Source organism: Onychostoma macrolepis, chromosome 03 (assembly GCF_012432095.1).
Source record: "Onychostoma macrolepis isolate SWU-2019 chromosome 03, ASM1243209v1, whole genome shotgun sequence".
NCBI lineage: Eukaryota > Metazoa > Chordata > Actinopteri > Cypriniformes > Cyprinidae > Onychostoma > Onychostoma macrolepis.
The window spans coordinates 42,521,356-42,544,768 of record NC_081157.1 but is presented as its reverse complement, the minus strand read 5'-3'; the positions used below and the strand labels follow the sequence as shown (position 1 = coordinate 42,544,768).

At 36.1% G+C, this 23,413-nt stretch overlaps 3 protein-coding genes across 4 annotated transcripts; 1 reads left to right on the top strand and 2 right to left on the bottom strand.

Annotated features, from left to right (window-relative positions):
• The first annotated feature begins 5,483 nt into the window (after window positions 1-5,483).
• On the top strand, window positions 5,484-6,468 carry ifnphi2 (interferon phi 2). Its single transcript, XM_058768243.1, has 5 exons — window positions 5,484-5,612; window positions 5,699-5,785; window positions 5,927-6,073; window positions 6,162-6,260; window positions 6,382-6,468. The coding sequence occupies exons 1-5, from the start codon at window positions 5,484-5,486 to the stop codon at window positions 6,466-6,468; spliced, it is 549 nt and encodes a 182-aa protein (XP_058624226.1).
• A 5,612-nt stretch (window positions 6,469-12,080) lies between these two features.
• ifnphi3 (interferon phi 3) lies at window positions 12,081-13,625 on the bottom strand. The gene is made up of 5 exons (XM_058771432.1): window positions 13,488-13,625; window positions 13,326-13,412; window positions 13,080-13,226; window positions 12,445-12,540; window positions 12,081-12,354 (listed from the first exon to the last, which is right to left on the bottom strand). The coding sequence occupies exons 1-5, from the start codon at window positions 13,611-13,613 to the stop codon at window positions 12,262-12,264; spliced, it is 549 nt and encodes a 182-aa protein (XP_058627415.1). The 5' UTR covers window positions 13,614-13,625; the 3' UTR covers window positions 12,081-12,261.
• Window positions 13,626-19,922: 6,297 nt separating this feature from the next.
• Window positions 19,923-22,565, bottom strand: rdm1 (RAD52 motif containing 1). Of its 2 annotated transcripts, none has more exons than XM_058770606.1 (7): window positions 22,462-22,565; window positions 21,879-22,058; window positions 21,612-21,734; window positions 21,336-21,498; window positions 20,906-21,004; window positions 20,752-20,831; window positions 19,923-20,492 (listed from the first exon to the last, which is right to left on the bottom strand). In XM_058770606.1, exons 1-7 carry the CDS (start codon window positions 22,471-22,473, stop codon window positions 20,397-20,399), a joined length of 753 nt encoding a protein of 250 aa, XP_058626589.1. In that variant the 5' UTR covers window positions 22,474-22,565; the 3' UTR covers window positions 19,923-20,396. The 2 variants fall into 2 exon arrangements, with proteins under 2 accessions (XP_058626589.1, XP_058626588.1); XM_058770605.1 differs by having other exon boundaries at window positions 22,315-22,557.
• Between the last annotated feature and the right edge of the window lie 848 nt (window positions 22,566-23,413).

Genomic DNA, 23,413 nt, shown 5'->3' with positions numbered 1-23,413 from the left:
TAGGCTTTGCCCTCAGCCAAAACTCTTTTGCTCTGGAACAAATATTAGATTAATGAGACTCCGTTGAAGTTTGATCAGTTTCCCCATTAGATATAGACTTGGCCTTGAAGAACTGGCTGAGGTAAGGCTGTTCTCTTAAGATTCATGAACGCTGAACGGCCGCTAAACGCCCTGAAGCTCACACTGAAACGATGAAGCAATTTTTCCAGATAGGCGCTATCTTTATTAAGAAATAAAATTTAAACAATTACATTCTCCCGCAAAAGTTTCAGTTTCTCAGAGACAGTTTTTTGTGGAAAGCCAAAATCTTTATATATTAAACCCACATCTGTCAGATACCCACCCACAGTGCTGTTACATGCATACATATGATAATATATGTACAATTTAAACTTGAACAGACAAAGTGAAACGTTGCAACTGACCCCTAGCAGGGGACGGTTGCAACAGTCCACAGGGACAGTTGCAACACTTATTAAAATGTAATAATAAAGAAACATTATATAACATTATATTGCAATTTCTTTATTTTATTTGTGAACATACAAAATGTATATTGGTTAAATTGTTGAATTTGTTAAATTGGCCATAAAAATACAAAGACTAGTAAAAGAACAAGTAACAATCATGTTTTGGTTAATTATTAGGCCTAAAAAAAAAATTGACCAACAAAATATTTTTAATGAAAATCTAGACTGAAAATTTACTGAACTACTTCTGTGAACTCCTGAAATGAACTGTGTCTGTCTGTGTGTGTGTGTGTGTGTGTGTGTGTGTGTTTGTGTGTGTGTGTGTGTGTGAGTGAGTGAGTGTGTGTGTGTGTGTGTGTGTGTGTGTGTGTGTGTGTGTGTCTGTGTGTAAGATAGTGTATGCGTGTGTAACAGAGAGAGGTTTAGAGAGAAATAAATGAGTTCATCCTTCAATATATTTGCTGCTGACTTCAGAACAGGTAGAGGGACACCTGTTGTGCGTTTCCTCTCTCGTGGCTCGTGGCATACTGTAAACAAAGAAAAATTACAGACTACACTGTGGCCTAGTTTGAGAGTATGTACTTAAAAAAAGGAGGGATACCTGGGTATTGAACGGGTTATTTATTAATCCATGAAATTATAATTGTATTATGTTAATATGACAAGCTTTTACATCAATGTTGTGATAAGGGACAGTTGCAACAGCATGCTGTTGCAACTGTCCCCACTCTGTCAGCCATGATGAAACTTACTATACTAGCTAGATACAATAGCTTTAACACTTGATAGCTATGCCTATTAGAAGCTAAAAAAAACACTGATTTAAATTATATGAATGAATAATGCTTCACAAAAACAGTTTAGACAGTATGAGAAATATTCTGAACATTAAAAAAAATACTAGCTTTTCCCTGAAGGAATGGTCACAAATGGCTGATTTCTTTCAGATCGGGGGAGGGGCTAACTAAGCATGTGCAGTATGAGTATCATCACTCTAGCTCATTCCTGATCGGAGGAATAAGTCATGTTGCAACCGTCCCCGCTCTCCCCTATATATCGCTGCAGCCCGGAGGCCTCCAAGTAGGAGGAACGAGTGGCTCTTTCATTGCTAGAAAGACCTCTCAGACAATCAGATTATAGGATTATTCCTGATAACAACAGTCATCATTAGCGATGCAAGATAAACATCTAGGTATTTAAGGCTCATCACACTCACACTGCTGCTCACTTTGGCTAGTTTCATTCAAACACGACTGCGATCATTTGCTCCTCAGTTATCCACTCTAGATGAAACCAGAGGACTTCGGTATTAATAGTAGGCCTGCAGTAATATTGTTGAAGTGTTTGTCTTCAGCAATCGTTGCCGCAACGATTGTTTTTACACTGTAATGAATTTAAGAAATTTGAAATTTATGAAGCTTGGATTTAAGACCATAAACAGGTAAGATTTTTAAACGCTTTCTTCTCAAATAAAATTTTATTTCCTCATTAGTGATAAGACTGTGCCGTAAATGTCCGTCTTGTCTGAACTTTTGGGCTCAAAAAGAACAGTTCCTGACAACTGTTCTTTAAAGAGCTAATTAAATACCTCAACTCAAAAATTGTATTATTGTCTAATTATTTATCGCACAATAATCCTTCTTAGGGGCTGGATAGCCTAAATTATAGCTTACTTAACATAGTTGATTTGGCGGTGTGGTTCTGTTCACACACACACACACACACGTTTGTTTTTGTGATAAGTGGGGACATCCCATAGGCGTAATGGTTTTTACTGTACAAACTGTACGTGCTATTGCCCTACACCAAACCCTACCCAGGAAACTGTGCTATTTCAGATTTTCAATACACTCCATTCTGTGTGATTTATAAGCGTTTTGAAAAGTGGGGACATGGGGTAACGTCCTGAAAAGTCACCTTCTCCTTGTAATACCAATGTCATACCCTTGTGATTATACAAATTTATGTCCTCATTTGTCACAAAAACGCGCGCGCGCGCGCACACACACACACACACACACAAAAAAAAGTTTAGTTTTGGGAAAAGCCAGAGGTCGCGTTGAGTCACCTAGCTGGGTGATGTTTTGCCAAAAAATTCTGCCCCAGACGTGATGCATTGGCGGGCGCACTGTCGTGATGAAGCATGCCAATCACCAGTTGCCCACAGCTGCAGCTGTTTTAATTTTATTGCATCTCTATTTTGAGAGAGAGAGAGAGCGAGAGAGAGAGAGATAGATAGAGAGAGACTGCCTGAATGACTGAATGACATCATCAGGTTAAGTCATATTCATGAAAAAAATAATAATAATTGTTTGAGATGTCATAACAGTAATGTTGTGATAATATCCTAATATCCTTTACATTTTTAAGGGTAGTGTACTCCCCAATGGCTCACGTCAGCACTGGTCAATGCATTTATTTCTATAAAGTGAAGCATCAGCAGCTTTTCCCTAGGTTAACATTTTTTATCAAAGATTACAAAGGTACATGAATTTTAAAAAAAAATGATAATGAAGTGCACGGATAAATTATTTATAATAAACACCACAGTATTCCATTAAAAATAAGAATTTTCGATTTTGATTTCATGCCGACTTTAAGCCCCTGTACAGTTCTTTAAAGGTCCTCTAACTCTCTCAGCATCTTAGTTTAGTTGGGAAAGGATTAAAAAAACAACATTAAAATACAGTGTATTTCCTGAAGATAACTTGGTTCTCAACCCTTTTGTCCTCAAGGCAAAAAAGAAAAAAAAGAAAAAAGGAAATATTCCAGGGCCTCCACACATGACGTTTTGACCTCAAAAGCATAAAAGTGATTTAAAACCGTTTTTGCCATTCTAGTAAGTTCCCATAGAAAAGAGTGGAATAACATAACTAAAATCTAAGAAGGAGCACATATCACCATTTGAAAAAGGTGCTTTAGCACTTAAACTGGTTCCCATATGATTAGAGCCAATTAACCATTTTAGTTGCGATTTAGCGCCATTTAGCATATTAGCTATCCACTGGTTCACATTTACAACTGTGTTTGCTTTGCTGAGTAAAAATATGGGACGATTTTTGCATTGCATCTGAACAAAAACAGCAGACGAACTTATTAAAAACGGAAAATGCCATCGAAAGACAGTCTGAACTTATTATACTAGGCCAACATTCGCCGAATTTTGACTTTGAAAGGCTCATATTTATTTAGTGAAATCATAGACTTTTGTAGTTTAATCGTCACATTACCATCCTTGTCTTTACTGTAGGCCAACCACCTGATTCAGAAGATTTCATCAATCTTTATTTCTTTCATCATTTTACTGGTTGACTCATACAATAGGCTCAACTAGGCTATTAACCTAGCTTATACAATTCCATGATGATGATGATGATGATGATGCATTTAAAGGAAATCTTTTAAAACAGTTCGGTCTCGGTCTCAGTTCCATAATGATGCATATAATGATACTCCCTTTGTTTCTTTTTTCCACATATAGGCTACTAGACAGCAGAGGCTAAATGAATATAGGCCTAGCCTAGCTAATTTCAGGTAATTGCGCTTCATACGTGAACAGTGGTGAAGACGGAATTTTCCGCTATTAATGATGACGGAGCGGGTATTATTATTATGGCGCACACTCATTATTAGTTATGAGTGGAACACAACCTGCCACACGCGCTGAATCGACAGAACTGAATTCATAGAGCGCGAGGACCCGGGTGTATACATGCTCGTGTGGTTTGTGAGTGTGGGAAGTGAACTCTGCGTGTGGTGGGGTGTTGGTAGATATGATTCGCTTGTGATGTTGGCGCAACACATCGAATGGGAGCTTCGCTTTCCAACTGCCTGAGAAAATGATTTTCTCTTATCAATTTTATGAAAGAAAAAAAAAAAATTCAACCGTTCATTCATAGAAAGAATTGGGACTTGCCCGGCAGTTTATTCCGAGTTGCGAGTGAAAAGTGAAAATAAATTGGGCATGTACTACCCTGCGGTCTCCTGATAATGACGACAGATCCTGACCAATGTTTAACCAATGTAATATATATATACATAACTTAGTAATTCAGCCGAGAACGCTATCTTCCCTTATTTGTTTCGTTTTTTTTCTTTTCTTCTCTTCAATGCGAAACTCTATGTGAAACTTTCTCCCATTATACGGTTTTTATGTTTAATGCTGACCCATAAGAAATATCCAAAGTAATAAAATTGATATCCAAAATACTAATTAGGCTAATTGTAAACAACCTACACCAATTATCGTGTTTTATAAGATAGGCTACTTAAGATTATTTAGATATAAGGACAACAGTGTTGTATATAGCCTACTTGTCTAATAGAAAAGAAAATGTTGGACGCATTATATAACAAAAAAAGCAATATATAAGAAACGATCAAAACATGGCATTTATTTTAAAGAAATATAGCATAATCACATTTTTCCCTCAAAGCATTTCACAAAACGAAGTTCGACAGCTTTCAGAATATGAAACAATAGAAATATTTCATGGACACTTTCTGGCTGTCAAACTTTTTTCATAGATATGAATGAACTTCTGTTGCGATTGACCAGCTTTTCTAGATTCTGAGAAGAGCCTCACTTGTTTGCAGATTTTGTTTGATATTTCATATTTTGTGACCAGCGAAATTAGAGAGATAGAGAGATAGATAGATAGATAGATGATAGATAGATAGATAGATAGATAGATAGATAGATAGATAGATAGATAGATAGACCACATCCTCATTAACCTCAACAAAGGAGAAAGAGAGGCGCATGAGGGAAACAATAAAGCATTCGCTAAACACTGCGGTTTAAAAAAATCCAGAAACAATTAGACTATTCTCTTTCCATTCATCACTAGAAGACTATAAAACAGACGATTGGCATCCATGTCTTCAGCAATATCAGACTTTCAAGAGGTTTCACCACCGTTTGTTACCGAGTGCTATTTTACAGCACTTTTAATTTTTGACTTTCAGCATAATTTTTCTGATCTGTTTGCTTTCTTGTCTCACACAAATACAATGGCACTTTGGAAATGTATCGCTTTGCTGTGTCAATTTCTTTTTTTCGCCCAAATTTGTTCAATGCCAACAAAATGCATCATGCGGCGGGATCTCGTGAAAACGACTCACAGTCTACTTGAGAATATGGTAAGTTTTTTTCGGTTGCTTTTCATTCCTTTACCTGTTGTACATATTAAACTATATCTTAACCTATGTTGTGTCTTTCCTCATAGGGAGGTCTTTTTCCTCGTGAATGCTTAAAAGAAAACGTCAAAATAACCTTCCAGAAATCTGCACTGCAATCAAATGACTCCAATCAGGTGAACTTTAACACATCAAGACTAGTCATTCAATGTATATTAGATTGTCTAAATGTTTCTGTTGACAGGCTACTTGCTAGAACCCAGAATGATGAAGGAGACCCGGCATAATGTTTTCTTTGTTATATGTTTATTTTACAGAACATCGGTGTAGCAAAGGCAGAGTATAAAATCATGGAGCACATTGACTACCTGTTTGCCAACGATAGTCATCCAGAATCCTGGAACCAGAAGAAAGTGGAGGATTTACAAAACATAGTTTTCCGTTTAACTGACGACTACCAATGTGTAAGGGAATAATACATTTTTAATAGAATTTCACAGATAAATGTATGCACATGTCTGTAATCGTCTCACATTTCTCATCCGTGTGTAGATTATGAGGCGAAAGCAGCGACCCGTGGATGATTTTCCCACAAGAGAAGATGCACTGAAAACCTATTTTGATAAACTGGCCACTCTCCTCAGAAACAAGGTACACCAGACCTCGTTGTTCAGCATGCATAAAATATGGTTTACAAATCACTCTAACAAAATATTGTCATTCAAGCCCATAGGCTATAATTAATTGCTGTCTTTTTTCTTTTCTCCTTCAGGACTACAGTGTCTGCGCATGGGAGGTGGTTCGAAAGGAGCTCCTGCGTGTTCTTAAATTCACGCTTGAATTGACATCATTCGGTTAAATTATTCTGAGTAGTTTTTCGTAGATTATTTATTTATTTATGTATTTATGTATTTATTTATTTATCTGATTGATTAATTATGATAATGTCAGATGATTATACTGAACAATCAATAAAACTGAAAACACTGAAGTTCATATCTCTGAGTATAACTTACTATTTTTAGGCAAAAACGGCCAAAAATATCATGTTTCAAGATACACTTACACAACTATATATTCTCTAGGCCTACCTATCCATGTTTTTGCCCTTGTTTGTATATTTTTAAAAATGTAATATATTTTAAAGCATTGAAAAATCAGCAAGGAACATGCTTCACAATCGATGCTGCATTTTCAGATCTGGGACAGTGTTGCTCACGCATCCGCACGTGAGGGTACTGAGACAGGTCGTGTGGGTTTAACTTGCAACAAGCCCAAACGTTGGCTGCAAGGCTAGTTCACTCCATTATTTCGAAAGATTGCTTCGGCCAAATTTGGTTGATCTTAATCATTCTTTGGTGGTGTCCCAATTGCCCATATGATGCACTTAATTAACCGAAAATAAAAACAAGTGTGGGATGTTGGATACTTAATGCACTCAGCTGTGGAAGCTTTAATTTCGTAATGGAGAGAGAGGGGCTGTCAGACTCCGATGATGGAGCCACAGTGCTGCAGAGTATAGGCTAAACCTAGAGTAAGCCAACCTTGAGAAAAACTCACCTGCCTGTAGCTTTCTAGTAACCCGTGGAGCTCAGGTGTGTTTGATTAGAGTTGGAGCTGAACTCTGCAGGACTGTGGCTCTCCAGGACCGAAGCTGGCCACCCCTGCACTATACGCTTGAGTACGTTGTTCATAGAGTAAGTGCACATGGACCATTTTTGCATTGCACTCTTGCACGGAACTCAGCAACACTTTATCACTGCACATGCACTGCTGCAATTTTTGTAAACATTTGTACTGGCTCTTAATCGTTAAAAAAAATATATATATGTGTTTTGGTTATATGTCACAAGATATTCTTGGAAAAATGACTGTTATTTTCACAATTTCATAATATATATTAATTAATTTTTTTTTGGCATTTTTATCATAAGGTGAATTACTAAAAAGTCTCTCATATATATATATATATATATATATATATAGCCTATATATATATATATATATATATGTCTATATACACACACACACACACGTGGTCAGAATAGTTGTTACCCATGGTAAATATGATCAAAGAAGGCTGTGAAAAAATCTGCATTGTTAATCCTTTTGATCTTTTTTTTTTTTTTTTTTAATCACAAAAATCTAACTTTTCATTGGAGAAGAATTTTAAATGGGGGGGGAAATATCATTATGAAATAAATGTTTTTCTCTAACACACGTTGGACACAATTAACGGTACCCTTTTATTCAATACTTTTTGAAACCTCCATTTGCCAGTTTAACAGCTCTAAATTTTCTCCTATAATGCCTGATGAGGTTAGAAAACACCTGACAAGAGATCAGAGACCATTTCTTCATCCAGAATCACTCCAGACCCTTTAGATTCCCAGCTCCATGTTGGAGCTTCTTGTCTTCAGTTCACTTCACTCACTTTGGTTCAGGTCAGAGGACTGCACTCTCAGAAATAAAGGTACAAAAGCTGTCACTGGGGCAGTACCTGTTCAAAAGGTACATGTTTGTACCTAAAGGGTCCATTTTGGTACCTTAAAGGTGCATATTAGTACTTAAAGTGTACATATTTAAACCTAATAGGTACAAAACTGTACCTTTTGAAAAGGTACCACCCCAGTGACAGCTTTTGTACCTTTATTTCTGAGAGTGTGGAATGGCCAGCAGAAGCTTAGTTTTGTGCTCAGTGACCTATTTTTGTGTTTTTTAAGGTTTGTTTTTGGATTATTATACAGTTGGAAGATCCAAACATGGCCCATTATAAGATTTTGAACAGAGTCAGTCACCTATTGATTTTTTATCTGTTGGTATTTGATAGAATCCATGATGCCATGTGTCTAAACAAGATGTCCAGGACCTCCAGCAGAAATATAGGCCCACAACATCAAGAATACAGCAGTATATTTCATTGTAAACATGGGGTACTTTTTATCCCGGTGTTCACCAAACCCATCTTTTTTTTTTGTTATCAACATTTTTATTTTTTTCATATATAACATCCAAAAAGAAAAGAACACCCAAAAAAAACCAAAAAAAACACAACGGACACATACTCAATATCTCAAAGTCCAGTCAGAGGGAGGGAGAGAGGGAAGGACAAGAAAAAAATAAAAGTCAATCCTTTATAGAGTCACATACACCAAACCCATCTTGAGTGTTTGCTGCTAAAAAGCAAATTTTTTAGTTCCAGTCGTGTCTGTAACTGAATATGCTGGAGTTTGTTTTTGGATGAGAGTATTTTGTTTTCTTGATTTTTTTCTTCTTCTTGACCCCAAAACAACAACAACAACAACAACATGTGGTTATGTAGGTGCTGTTTTACATTATTTTTTAAGGTTTTCTGACCCTGAGACACAATTCTCCAGCTGTGGTCCTTGGAGAGTCTTCAGTTACTCAAACTCTCCTTCTCACTGTGCATTAGGAAGATATAGACACACGTCCTCTTCCAGGCAGATTTATAACATTTTATGTTGATTGTAAATTCTTAATTATTGCCCTGATGGTGGAAATGGGAATTTTCACTGCTCTAGCTCTTTTCTTAAAGCCACTTCACTAATTTGTGAAGCTCAATTATCTGTTGCTGCACATCAGAAATATATTCTTTGGTTTTTCTCATTGTGATGGATGATTAAGGGAGTTTGGCCTTTGTTTTCCCTCCTATTTATATTTCTGTGAAACAGGAAGCCATGGCTGGATAATTTCATGTTCATAATCACCCTGGAGTGCTCAAAATTGTGAATATGAATGGGAATATAAGGTACTTCACAGATATTTTATTCATAAGAATTTCTAGGGGTACCAATAATTGTGCCCAACGTGTATTTGACAAAAAAACATTTATTTCATAATGAGATTTTCCCCCATTTTCAGTTGTTTTAGTTCAATGAAAGGTTAGATTTTTGTGATTTTGTTTTAAATAAAAGATCAAAAGGATTAATAACGCAGGTGTATTTTCACAGCCTTCTTTGATCATATTTACCAAGGGTACCAACAATTCTGACCACTTGTGTGTGTGTATATATACAGTATATATCAATTTGTCTAGTGTCAAGCTGGGACAACATATCACTTTATTTTTATTGTTAATAAGATTTTTTTATAATTTATAAAAAAAATAGAGAGATAATTTATAATTTATTTTGGCCCAAATAATCATTTGATATTTTTATGTAAAAATGTGACACATAGCTATGCATTTCCTCAGTGACATCTATTTAAACAAAACAGAGAAGTTACAGCCTTGAAACTTGCTTTGATATTTATATTCCCGTTCCGTGGTTTTCTGAGTTTACTGATCTTACAGCATTCATGTTTAACATCAACTACCACTGCTGGATTAAAAGAACAACATTTACAGGGTTTCAATTTTACAGGGTCTGTGAACAATCCTTCATAGGCTTTTCTTTTTCTAACACTTCAAAAGCTAGAGCAGTCCAAGTTTGTTTAAAGCTACATAATAATTACACAATGGCAACAGGTGAAATATTTTGCACTGAGACAGTGTTAAGTCCTTTTAACTGACCTCTCCCTACAAACTCTGCTTTCAAACAATGAATAAATAAAGCTTGAATAAATGAAGAAGAGCATTTATATATTTGTGACCAGCGCAGTGCATTATATTATGTCATGCTGTATACAGTACAACAAATTTGCATTTGTTCTAGACATAGAAATAGACAAAAACAGGATGTTATTTTGTAGCAATGTACAAACACAGGATATGTGGTTAAAGTGTGATCGCTAATAGGTCTATTCGGATCTCGTATCATAATGTCTGCTAAAACTATCGCTTCTGCTGGAACAAACAGCCGCATAGATGCACAATTCTAGAAGGTCACATTATCAATGTGTAAGGTCACAGTTTTGAGAAAGAGGGGTACAGTTCATATAGCCTATTTCACTACACCTGGTGTAGCCTAGCCTATGATAATATTACACATTCCTCACTACACTGTAAAAACTGGAACGAGCTATCTACTTAAAAAAATATGGTAACAATATTACACATAATATTTTTGAGTAGTTATTAAGGCTTGATTTGTTTTTTAATGGAATCTACCTGAATAAATCAAACAGTGAGGCCTGTTTGTATTTGACTTTGAGTTATTTGTACATTTAAAAGACTGCATACAGCCAAACAGCTCAAGTAGGAAAATACTTGAGCAATACTGGAAAATACTGCACTAGCACTAGCAATGCTACTGCTTATTGAACAAGGCTTAATGCCGAGGAGTAGTATCCATAACCATAAGCTTTACTCTTCTGCACAATGGTAACAATTGCACTGCACAATGGAAACTTCAACATAACAGAAACTCTTTCAAATGTCAAACATAACTGAACAGTAAACATTAATAGATGTTTCCCTTCACTTAAAAACACATAAAATAGCATTTAATTAACTCTCCATATCCATCCATATGCAAAACATGATGGGAACTAACAATCACCTCTAAAATATCCTAATATATTGATTAATGACATTGTATTATAATATTACACCACCCAAATATTTACTACCTTCTATTTTCGTTGTCAGTGCAGGCTTTTTTTATTTTTTTATTTTAGCTTACTGACCATTATGGATTAGTGTAGGCTGAATTAAAAAGTCTTGAACATAAAACAACAGGGTAAAAATATAGTTGATGACTTGACATAATCATTTCATGGACTCGACACTTCTTTGTGAAGACAGTGCACTCTCAGAAATGAAGGTACAAAAGCTGTCACTGGGGCGGTACCTTTTCAAAAGGTACATGTTTGTACCTAAAAGGTCCATTTTGGTACCTTAAAGATACACATTAGTACTTAAAGTGTACATATTTGAACTTAATAGGTAAAAAAGTGTACCTTTTGAAAAGCTACCGCCCCAGTGACAGCTTTTGTACCTTTATTTCTGAGAGTGTGGCATAATACAGTGAAATAATATGTTCTTTAGCCACATAAAAACAGTTGTCATGTGTGTGGGTAAAATTTACCCACTGATGCTTTTAGGTATACAGCGACCTCTGGCGGTTCTAGTGTTAATCAGTTCCTCAATTTAAGCCTCAAAACTGCTTAAGTTTCCTTTAAAAAAATGTCTTGGTTTTATTAGTAAAATGTCCTCAAGATTTTCTGTACAACACTGAACCACAGTTTCTTGAATGAAATAGGCTATACACGCTATTTTTAATTGTCACCTCAATTTTTTAAAATGAAAATTACAAGACCCACGATTATTTAAATCACACTAATTATTGATCTCTTTCACTCAACTATAAGCTAATTTCACCAAAAATCAAATAAAGCAAAGATCTTTTTTCAAAGATCCCCCCTCTATAAAACAAGACAAGCTCTGAGAGGTCTGCATTAAAAATTTATTTATTATTCAAAAATTACAAAAACTTTGTAAAATGCAACAAAAATACAATCTTAAAATATGAATACTGAAGTCTTCATACTGTGAACTGTCCAGTGCTGAATGGAAATGGTAATGTGATGCAATTTAAAAGTGAAAGTGAGTTATTTCCTTTACAGTGATTAGAAAAAGAATACACCTCTAGCAGAGGTGTATAAATAAATAAAACACAGAGAATAAATAAATAAATAAATAAATAAATAAATAAATAAATAAATAAATACAAGGGAGCATTTAGAATTCTCAAGACTTGAATAACATGGTGTCGTCCAGTATGAACTTCAGGGTGCGGAGAATCTCATTTCTGACAATTTCCCATGCGCAGTAACTGAAATCCTGCACAGAAAAATGGCAATAAGCATTAGAATGTTTATTATGTAACACAAGAGATATGACTAAAGTTAGAGGTTGAGGACACAAGCGTACCTTGTCTTTCAGAGTTGAGGATATAGTCTCGAAGTAAACCTTGAGTGAAGCTTCTCTGCTGGAGAAATCCTGTGCCGCTTCAGACTTGTTCATGATCTATATTTGCCAAGACCCAGAAAACATAAAATACTGAATATAAAAGTAAATTAAAAGTCATAAATATTACACAGTTATCGGCAAATACTTGATTCTGATACGTCAATTGAGGCACCCAGCGGTGCTATAGTGACCGGTGCTACTTCAATGTCTCTTGCCACTCAGCTCTCTCTCTTTACATAAACACTACAGTAGCTAATTGGCATTCCGTGCGTCTCAAAATGAGAGTTAACAGAGTAAAATGATTAATGATAACAAAACTTTTGATAGGCCTAGCTATTAGAAAATCTGGAATCTCCACTTAAAGAAAACGAAAAGATTGCTCGGATGAACTGCAAAGCGAAAAAAGACTCAAAGAGCTGGATGAGCGAACGAAAGAAATAAAATTGACTTGTATTGCAGAATAATAATAATAATAATCAATTAATATTGTGTTTAGCCTATTGTTTTTTTCTTTTTTTCTCTCAGGTCTACGTATTCCCCCCAGAATAATTTAATCTCTAACGTTTAAGATATTATCAAGTTTGCTCTTTTCTTACGCATTTGCTCTCCACAATCTGCCGGTGTACAAGGCCTCGAAAATCATCCCACTTTTCTTCATCCAACTTGTCTGGATCACTGGAGTTCTCAAACAGTGCGTTAATATTCTCAAGTGTCTGGTAAACAGCTTTTTCTACACCAGTAACCTTCAGAAACAAGAGTTGAAAAGTAAACAGATGAGCACAAAAGTCAACCAAAATGATTAAAATTTAATTTAAAGGATTTATTCAACTATTGTAGCCTACCTCATCCTTGTTTTCAGACTTGAACGCATTTTTCGGGAAAGGAATGGCAACCTTTTCCTCCAGGCACTGCATAGGGAAAAGGCCTCCCTAAAACAAAATGTATATTCGTTAATGAATAGCCTATATTCGCCCACCACTGAAGATTCTCTGCATTATTCTTACCGCAGTCTCTAAAAGTGCATAGGATCCCTTCATTAAAGCCTTACTAAAGGCGCAGTTTATTGGGAATGACCAAACCTGCGCAGAGCAGAAAAAGGTGCAAAGCAGGACTACGCGAAGAAGTTCCATTCTGACTTTTGCCTGTAAAAGATCAGAGAACATGTGAGTTTAAAACAAGGATGCATCAATTTGAAGCAGTGAATAATCAGATTATCACAATAAGCCACTGATTCGACTGCTTACCTTAACTTGTCGTTTGTCCTTCCTACAACGACAAATAACGATAATAAGTTGTGAAGGATTCACGATAGGTCTACAGTTTATATAGCCGACTGCATTTTGCAAACCGATCGAAAAGTGAAAAGGCGTGATTTTGACCCTGAAAATCTTTGATTTTCGTTTTCGAGACGATTTCTGATGTGCATTTCAAATGAAGACCGATCTCACTTTATGCACATTGACATGAAGCTACGATTATATATCATAATCTCGTGTTGGAGTCACAACTATTGCTTTTATTTAGTCTTATAAGATTTATGTGGTATCTAAGAGCCCAAGGGAACAATCGAAACCCGACAAAAAAATACATTCCAGCGAATATGAATACATTTTGACAGATGAGTACAGCAGAATGACATTGTGGCATGCTAACACATGTTTTTGTTCAAGACAGAACTAGTTGAAAACTGTTTTACTAATGTTCAAGTGGTTCAATTGAAGACTTAGTCACAGATGAGCTTGACAAAAGTAGCATTTTCAGACATATACAAGATGATTATATATATATATATATATATCAAGTTGTAAAATACTAATTGTCATGAGAGTATCCCCCCCCCCCCCACACACAAAGCAACTCTGTGTTCTGGTGTAGCAGCCATGTAAAGACAAACAAACAAACAGTGCTCTCCTGGAAGCAGAAAAGATGGATGTGAAGTTGGGAGGTTAACCACATAACACTTACTCTATGGTCAGTAACAAATGTTTGATGTGTGACAATCATAGATCCTTTCTCTGGTCCTGGTCTCAAGCCTCTTACCTCTGGTTTTGGTCTTGGTCTCAGCCTGTGGTTATAAATCAGATCACAGTAACAAATGCTCAGATTATTCATTTTAATATTAGCTTTATGAAATAGAATTAATATTGCTCTTAAATCAGCCTATCATCATCTATTGATTATTATTATTAATAAATCATTTGAATTTATATATTTTCCCCAGATAATAGGCTATTATAACTATTTATTATAGCTGTAGTAAAATAACATAAATGACACTTTTTTAAATATTTTTTAACAACATGTCGTCTTTATGATATGTTCTATTCTGAGTGTTACATTTTGAAAGCTGAATAAGAATTCTGAAGAACTGTGCCCACAATAACAGACTGGGATTTGCCCAAGTGTGTATGTGTTTCAATCTTTGTGCACGTGGCCCTTTGTGGTTGTGGTTTTATACGCAAGAAGAAAAAAAAAAAACATTTATCGTTACTCTTGGTTTGCTTCTACTGAAATACAACTGGTATATTTCAACCTCGTGGGTATGGAGAGACCCCCACTGGCATCTTACCTTAGAAAGTGAAAATGAGGACAGGGAACTGAAAGAGCTGATTGTACTGTGTGAGGTTGTTTGAGAGTAAGAGGAATCGAGCACTGTGCTGGTGGTTAAGCGCCTCAGCGAGACCAAAGATAAAAAGGTGCACAGACATTCCTGATTCTGAGTAAATCTTTCACAACCAATAAAATACTAATCATCATAGATTTATGACTCAGACTAAACAAGAGGTAAATAGACTCATTCTCTTTAGAAGTCAGACATACAAATCCCAACATGTTTAGCAGAGCTGTGTTCACAGAACTTTCGATTTCTTCCTGAGGACTTCCTTATTTTACCAAAATGTGGAAATTCACAGCTTTCATCAGCAAATGCCAAAGCTAAATTCTAGCTTCTATTTTCAAAAATAGGTAATGTTGTAAAATTGTTATTTTTTTAGTTGGCTCAATCTTTAGTGAACTAGTTTTATAGTCCAAATGTTTTAATTGGTCAAACATTTTAGAAGACTACAGCAAGTTATGTCAATTAAAATTTAACCATTTACTCCATGTGTTTTATATGTTACCTCTACTAAGATTTATTATTTGGGCATCATAAGAAATTGCTGTGGAACTACAGTAGTTATTACATTTTAGACCGAGTTTAAGAAAATTATTAACTGGTGTCTATCAGTCACTAAAAACACACATTATAACACATAATAGCCTTTATTTAATAACAATCTGCATTTATAACATTTGTCATACATAGTAAACATGCAGGCTTAAAAGTTAACACAAAAATGAAAATTTGCTGTTAATTTATTGACCCTCAGGCCATCCAAGATATAGGTGACTTTTTTCATCAGTAGAACAGTAAAAGGAGATTTTTTGGTGAAACCATTGTCTTTGGTAATTCATAAACTACACGTCTCTGGCTGCAGGCTTTTGAGAGACAAATAAACATATACAGACAAGACCAAATTGCCAGTGGCTCCTGATGACACATTGAGTTCTTCAATGTGTCATCAGGAGCCACTGGTAATTAGCTTCATAAGTCATGAAACTAAACAATCAAAAACCGGCAGACGTGCAGTATATGAATTGCCAAGGATCACCGTTTCAGATAAAAACCTTTACTGTTCTACTAAAGAATAAAAGTCACCAACATCTGGAATGGCCTGAGCGTCAATAAATTAACAGCAAATTTTCATTTTTGGGTGAACTTTCCCTTTAAAGTGCTCCAGTTGACAGACATTACATTACAAAAACCCATTCAACACATCCATGTTAACTTCAAATGAGCACATTAACGATATTCCGTCATTCTGGTACAGGTTGATCTTAATTTTAGCCATCCAAAGAATGTTTTTCCAGATGTGGTCTGGCTTTTTGAGATGTTTTTTGGCAAAGTCTAATCTGGCCTTGTTTGCACCTTGTGGTGAACCCTCTGTATTTGCTTTTGTGAAGCTTTCTCTTGAATGTAAACTTTGACAGGGACACGTCGTATACCTCCTAGCATGTGTTCTTCTCTTGGCTGGATGTTGGGAAGGGTTTTTCTTTATCATGGAGAGGATCCTCCGATCATCCACCATTGTTGTCCTTCATGGACATCCAGGTCTTTTTATGTTGCTGAGCTCACCAGTGTGTTCTTTTTTTTCTCAGAATGTACCAAACTGATGATTTGGCCACTCCTAATATTCCTGCTATCTCTGTGATGGATGTGTTTTGTTTTTGAAGCCTGACAATTGTCTGTTTCACTAGCACGGAGAGATCCTTTAACCGCATGATGTGGGTTCACAGCAACAGCTTCCAAATGCAAATGACACACTTAGAATCAACTCCAGACCTTTTACCTGCTTAATTGATGTAGAAATGATGTTTTATTAACAAAGTTCGGGAGGAGATAATTAACCTAATTAACACGAGAGGAGCACAATCAGTAAACAACCCAGTTAACAAGATAAGGTGTGTATATATACACAGCTGACTCACCTCTGTTCCTTGAGAGTTTTCCAGCATCCCTCCGCCACCCCTTCTCCGCACTTACATCTATTCCTGTCCAGAGCATGTGAGCGGAGCGGAGCGGGGAGCGAGCGGGGAGCGGAGCGCGCGAAATATAGTCGGAGCGCGGAGCGGGTTTTTATCCAAAGGCCGGAGCGATCGCTCTGTCTCGCTCCGGTTCCACTCCGATACCGCTCACACCACGAGTCTAGGGCATGCACAGATCCACCCAGAATTCACCTGGCCTTCAACAATTAACAAAACTGTCAGCCTACACTTCAAAAATCGTTCGTTGTGAAGGAGAGATGGAGTTCGTGAAACATTTCCAAAAGCAAACCGACATACAGTTGCGCAATTGCTGTCAAAAAACTAGATGATAATGATGTTGAATATGAACGGGAATGTAGTGATACGATTTCAGTATTTGAGGATTCGTATTTTAATCGTGTTTGTTTGAAATAAATATGTTATATTTTGACTGATGTTGCTGTTGCTGTGAGTTCTTTATAGGATATAGGCTGTGTGGCGGACGCGGGTTTGCTGCGTGTTGATTTTCCTTTCCGCGCCTATGTTAACAGATTAGAGCATCCACACTGCCTGCGGACTACGCGCATATCAGGTGCGGTCCAACCACACCGCAACCGCGGCCCCGCGACAGAATAGAAGTGAAGCGGATTTTTTCCGCAGGAGTCACGCAATAAACCCGTTCCACGTCCGCCACGCAGGCAGTGTTTCCCAGGCGTAAGGCTTCGGTTGAAAACGGCAGGTTTTAGGCATGCAGAGGAATTTTAAATTTGAGCGAGCGTGGAGCGATTTCACCAGAGCGGGATGAAATTGTAGGTGAGCGGGGAGCGGAATTGAGCGGAGCGGTCTGGTGCGACTTTGTATGAGGCGCCGTACTGGACAAAAGTGAAGCGAACACGGTGAGAGAGCGACAGTGCGCGAGATAGACCGAGTTAAAAATGAGTTAAAAGTTAAAATTAAGTTAAAATTGAGTTAAAATTTCTTGATAGTATACTATCTTCATACAATATCATGAAATATCTCTGCACATCGTTGCACTGACATGTAATGCAGTGCAACAGAATCATATAATTTAATATAAAATGTCCCTTAAACATCTTGGAAATTGCACTCTTGCACTGAAAATCACTCTCGCTCTCTTTATTATATTTTATTTACTTTATTATACTTTCTGTAGCGCATTTTGGGTCTCTCTCGCGGCGCGCACGTTCGCGCTCTCTCCGTGTTCGCTTCACTTTTTTTCACGTTCGCTCTCTCTCGCTCGGACACACTCGGTCTCTCTCGCGCACTGTGTCTCTCTCGCTCGGACACACTCGGTCTCTCTCGCTCGGACACACTCGGTCTCTCTCGCGCACTGTCGCTCTCTCACCGTGTTCGCTTCACTTTTGTCCAGTACGGCGCCTCATAACTTTGAGCGGTGGAGCGGGGGGAGCGAACACCCACGTGAGCGGGGAGCGGAAATTCTCACCGCTCAGCTCCGCTCACATGCTCTGTTCCTGTCTTAACCTGTAGGGGGGTACTCAGGGTTCGGGCCCTCCCCTCGGACAGCACGTCAAATATGCATAAACTTTATTCTATTTATTATATGTAAGTGTGAACTCGTGAAATAACAAAAGAATAGCCCACACCTGTCCATTAAACAGCTTATGAGTCAACTGTCCAATTACTTATGGTCCCTTGAAAAAGGGGGGAGGTACATATTAAAGAGTTGTAATTCCTTAACATTTTCTCCAATTGTGATGAGATTATACATTAAATAACTGTAACTTGAATATGTTTTGGTCAACAGCTAAAATAAAATGTTTTTAATATATATATATATATATATATATATATATATATATATATATATATATATTAGTGCTGTCAAATGATTAGTTTTATTTGCATAATATATGTATGTGTTCTGTGTATATTTATTATGTATATATAAATACACACACATATTTTGAAAATATTTACATGTATTTACATGTCTATATTTATATTCATAGAATTTATATTATAATAAATATATTTAATATATAAACAACATATTTTTCTGAAATATATACATGCATGTGTGTGCATTTATATATATATATACATAATAAATATACACAGCATACATACATATATTATGTAAACAAAAACTTTTTTGGATGCAATTAATCGTTTGACAGCACTAATATATATATATATATATATATATATATGATTTATATTATACATAAATATATATTCAATATTATTTCTTAAATATATACATGTATGTGTGTGTTTATATGTTGATATAAATATGCACGTGATGGTACACACACATAAATTATGTAAACAAAAACTTTTATTTTGGTTACAATTAATCATGATTAATCAATCTGACAGCACTAATTAAAAAAACTAAAAAAATGAAAAGGAAATTGATTATAAAAATAAAAACTGATTCAAAATACAAAGTACAGTCCTTGTACATCTGTATATTACCTCATGTAATTTGACAACATACTAATTAGTCATTATTATCATAAATATGATTATATACTTTATATAATTGAAAAATTTGGTTCTCCCACATTCTATACTCTAAAAATCTAAATCTCCCCCCGCCCACCCCAACTGTTGCCCATGCTTACTGAGATTATTATTATTATTATTTTGTAACTGCTTTGTGGCAATATAAAAAAAGTCCTTTTACAAATCAACTGAATTGTAACAGGCTCGGCCACCTAGTGGTAATTAACTTGAGAAGCACATTATGTGTGTGTAAAAAGGAATTTTTAGTCATGCCAAAGAATAGACACAGGGAATTTTAGGTAAACTGGGTATCCTGTTTTTATGGATCTACTGATATTATTCTTCATCCTAGACCAAAAACACATTAAAAATCTACTTGACAAAGAAAACTGATACATTGCTACAAATATATTTTATTTCACACAACACACAAAAACCCATTTTAATGAGAACACACTGAAACCTCTCTTAATGTATTCTTCGTTAGTACAAATATGTCAAACAAAGAGGCCGATCATGTTAAGTACACAAGAGATTTTAGAAGTTGATGCATTTTGGATTCCCTAAAATCTTATAAAATTACGTGGCTTTCTTGGCTTGACATCTGACCTGACCTTCAAACCTCAACCTGTGTGGTCATGGTAGTATCAGCCACATAAAAAAACAGAGAATTGCTTTGGAAATAGAGAAGAGGAATCTGAGGTCGGTTGCACTGAAATTGGGAGGTTAACCACAGAGGATGACCGTAACGCTGCACACATTATGGTCAATACCAAACATTAAAGAGAAAACTTATATAATTTTCAGTGGTCACTTATCTGGAAAACATTGGCAACTGTGTGGGTGGAGAAAGTTGGGTGTCAGTGAGGGAGGTCCACTGTGAGGCCCCATGGGAAATCCTCCTCAGTATTACTGTCAGCAGCATCTTCAAACTCATTCCAGGAGATGTCATTTACCTGCCACATAAAGCAATTGGCTATTAGACAGCCCTCCGATTGGCTGTTGCTAAACCACTGACCAGATAAGAACTGAAAGTGACTGGCTAGTTTCTCGTAGCAATGGTTGATAATATGACTGACCCTGGAAAACAACCTTATGAGCTGATTTCAGTAGATGTGGGACAAATTTTCATACAGTACATTTACTTCTCTGTAAATGGAATAAATTCAATGCACCATTGACCAGAATGTTCAAAGATCTTGAAGGAGCACTTACTTTTATGACTCCTTCTGAGTTCTCTTCTGGAAGGATCTCATCTGGATCATACTTGATCTCAATTGCTACTTTCCCATTTCCTATGGGACAATAATGGCAAAATTGCAATGTACTGTATAATGGTTGTATACAGTAGGTTGCTGGAAATACTTACCCAAGACCATGAGAAGCACTTTTTCAAAGGCAGCCACCACAGCTTTGTCTTTGGCACGTTTCATTAGCGTCCCTCTTTTTCTCAGCTTTTCCTCTGGATCTAAAAGAATTTAATATTTTAACAGATGTTGTGAATTTATATATATATAAAAATTACACTGGTAATATTGTCTATTTAAAAAGATGAATTAATAAATAAATAAAGTGAATAAATAAACATGTTAAAAATATGATAAGAAACAAACAAACAATTATTATTTAATTAATTATTAATTGTAAATTGAACATTAATTTAAATATTATTGTTATAAATATATCGGTGCACATGAGATAAAACCTCTAGAAGTTTTTTTTTTTTTTTTTACTTTTAACAACCTTCTGAAAAAAATAAAGAATATTGCATGCCTCAAGGCATGTGTATGTAAACTCACCTCGATCGTTGTCGATTATCTCCTCTGCCACACCGACCCCCTGGCAGCTCATTCCATGCTGTTGGAAGGTCAACTCTGCTATACAGCCATATTTCAAAAGCACACTCTGGTCATCTGTTTCATCTTGGCACCCTGCGTCCACGCATCTTGAGATGTCCTTCAACTGTTGAAACGCAAAAATGTTAGTTTACAAACCAGCCATGAATAAATGCACACTTAGCCTTGAGGGAAAAATCAAGAGTCTATTTGGTGTATATCATCAATATTGCTGCTTACAGTAATAATGCGAGTAGACCAGCCAGCAAAGCCCAGATAGTGATTAGCCAGGTTTTGACATTTGGAAAGGCTGAGAGGTTTAGTGCTATAGAAGGACAGATTCTGCTTCGTGCTCAATCTGACCTGAGGGATAGGAGAGAATAAGAAACATATTTGCAAAACAACTTTAAATTTAAACATTCAAACCTTCTTAAAAATAAATCTAAAAACTAGCTCATGTGCAAATTACATTACAGCTTTATCTGCAGCTGTAATACATTAGGCTACCTTTATAGGAGAACTTTGGAAAAGACACTGTTTATCAGTGGCCCGCTGAGCTTTAGACGCCTGTGCTGATGAGTAGAACTTCACCATTGCATAGAACCCAGGTTCTGCCACCGTGGCATTGGGACAGACCTTCAACAGGTAAAGAGCTCCAAATGCTGAATACACGCTCCACAGGGACTCCTAAGAAGTTAGAAGAGACGTTTAATTAAAAGTGATTAAGCTTAAAGTTGGGTAAATTTATGCAATTACTGGTGATTTTACACTAAAAATCCCTAAAAGTCCAAGCTAACCAATTTATGACTTGTTATGCAAACATTTGGGCAAAGGTTAAACATAACCTCAAAGAGCAGTTGAATGGTTTATTGGCCATTCATTAGATACGTAACAGTACAATGAAATAATAATATAATATAATATAATATAATAATACACTTACATAAATGTAAGCCTCTGAAAATATTGGCTGAATGTCCCAAACGAAAATAGTTTTGTTGTTTTCGAGAGGGACTTTAAAGTCAATTATATCGACCTCAATATCCATGAGATATGGACTTTAAATGAAGCTCGACAACGGTGTAATTACCTCATAAAACATATGACTGAAATTAAATCGCTAGACAAATCTGAATAATCAGTTCACATGGTACCCCTCTGCGACTTCCGTAAACAGAATCGCATTTGGCGCTCTTGGACGTCATATTACGTAAAGCGCTGTGATTGGATCAGTGGATGGATTCCGAAAGGATTGAACGAATTGGAGTTTCCGCGATGATGTAATAACTACGTGATGTAAGAACTAAGTTCCAAACGTTCTAAAAGCGTTCACAATAATAAAACAACATAATTTATGAACATTTTTCAAATGTAATCTTGTCTCATCCGGTTAATACGTAAAGACCCGCAGTATTGCGTCGCAGAACAATACTGCTTTTTGTTTTTCTTCTTCATGTTATTTATTTGCATTTATGTATTTTGGCATGTCGTGTTTAATCTGGCAATGTTTGATTTTGGTTAAACTAAAGGCTAGATACCTTCCTAGCAACAATACAATTTTCGGCCCATTTTAGCTTGTTCATTGTTTTGGGATGCATTACAGCTCCTGATAGGGCACAACAACACAGGTTTTGACCTGAACATCCAGTCAAAAGGTGTGGGTAATGTTGAGACAGAAAGGAAAATTAAACCACACAGGTCAAGAACATTGGATGCAATTTAAAACTTTAATGGAGAAAGACACATAATTTGAGAATAGAATGTGCTAATAATAAGTGCATAATCTATGAGACAGACAAATGTTTACATGCATACAAGAGTGAACTCATCCATTTAAACTACAAGTTCGACGTAACACTTATCTTTAGCCTTTTGAGCATTAATATTGTACATATTGTCAGCTCTTTGACTAATGTCAATTTGGCCACATTTGAAAATATATTGCCATAAATTTCTTAGCACCACTGTGAAATGTTAAATCAGATCCATTCTTTAAGTTTTTAAGGAACAGATTTCATTTATGAGCATTCCCTAATGAGAAG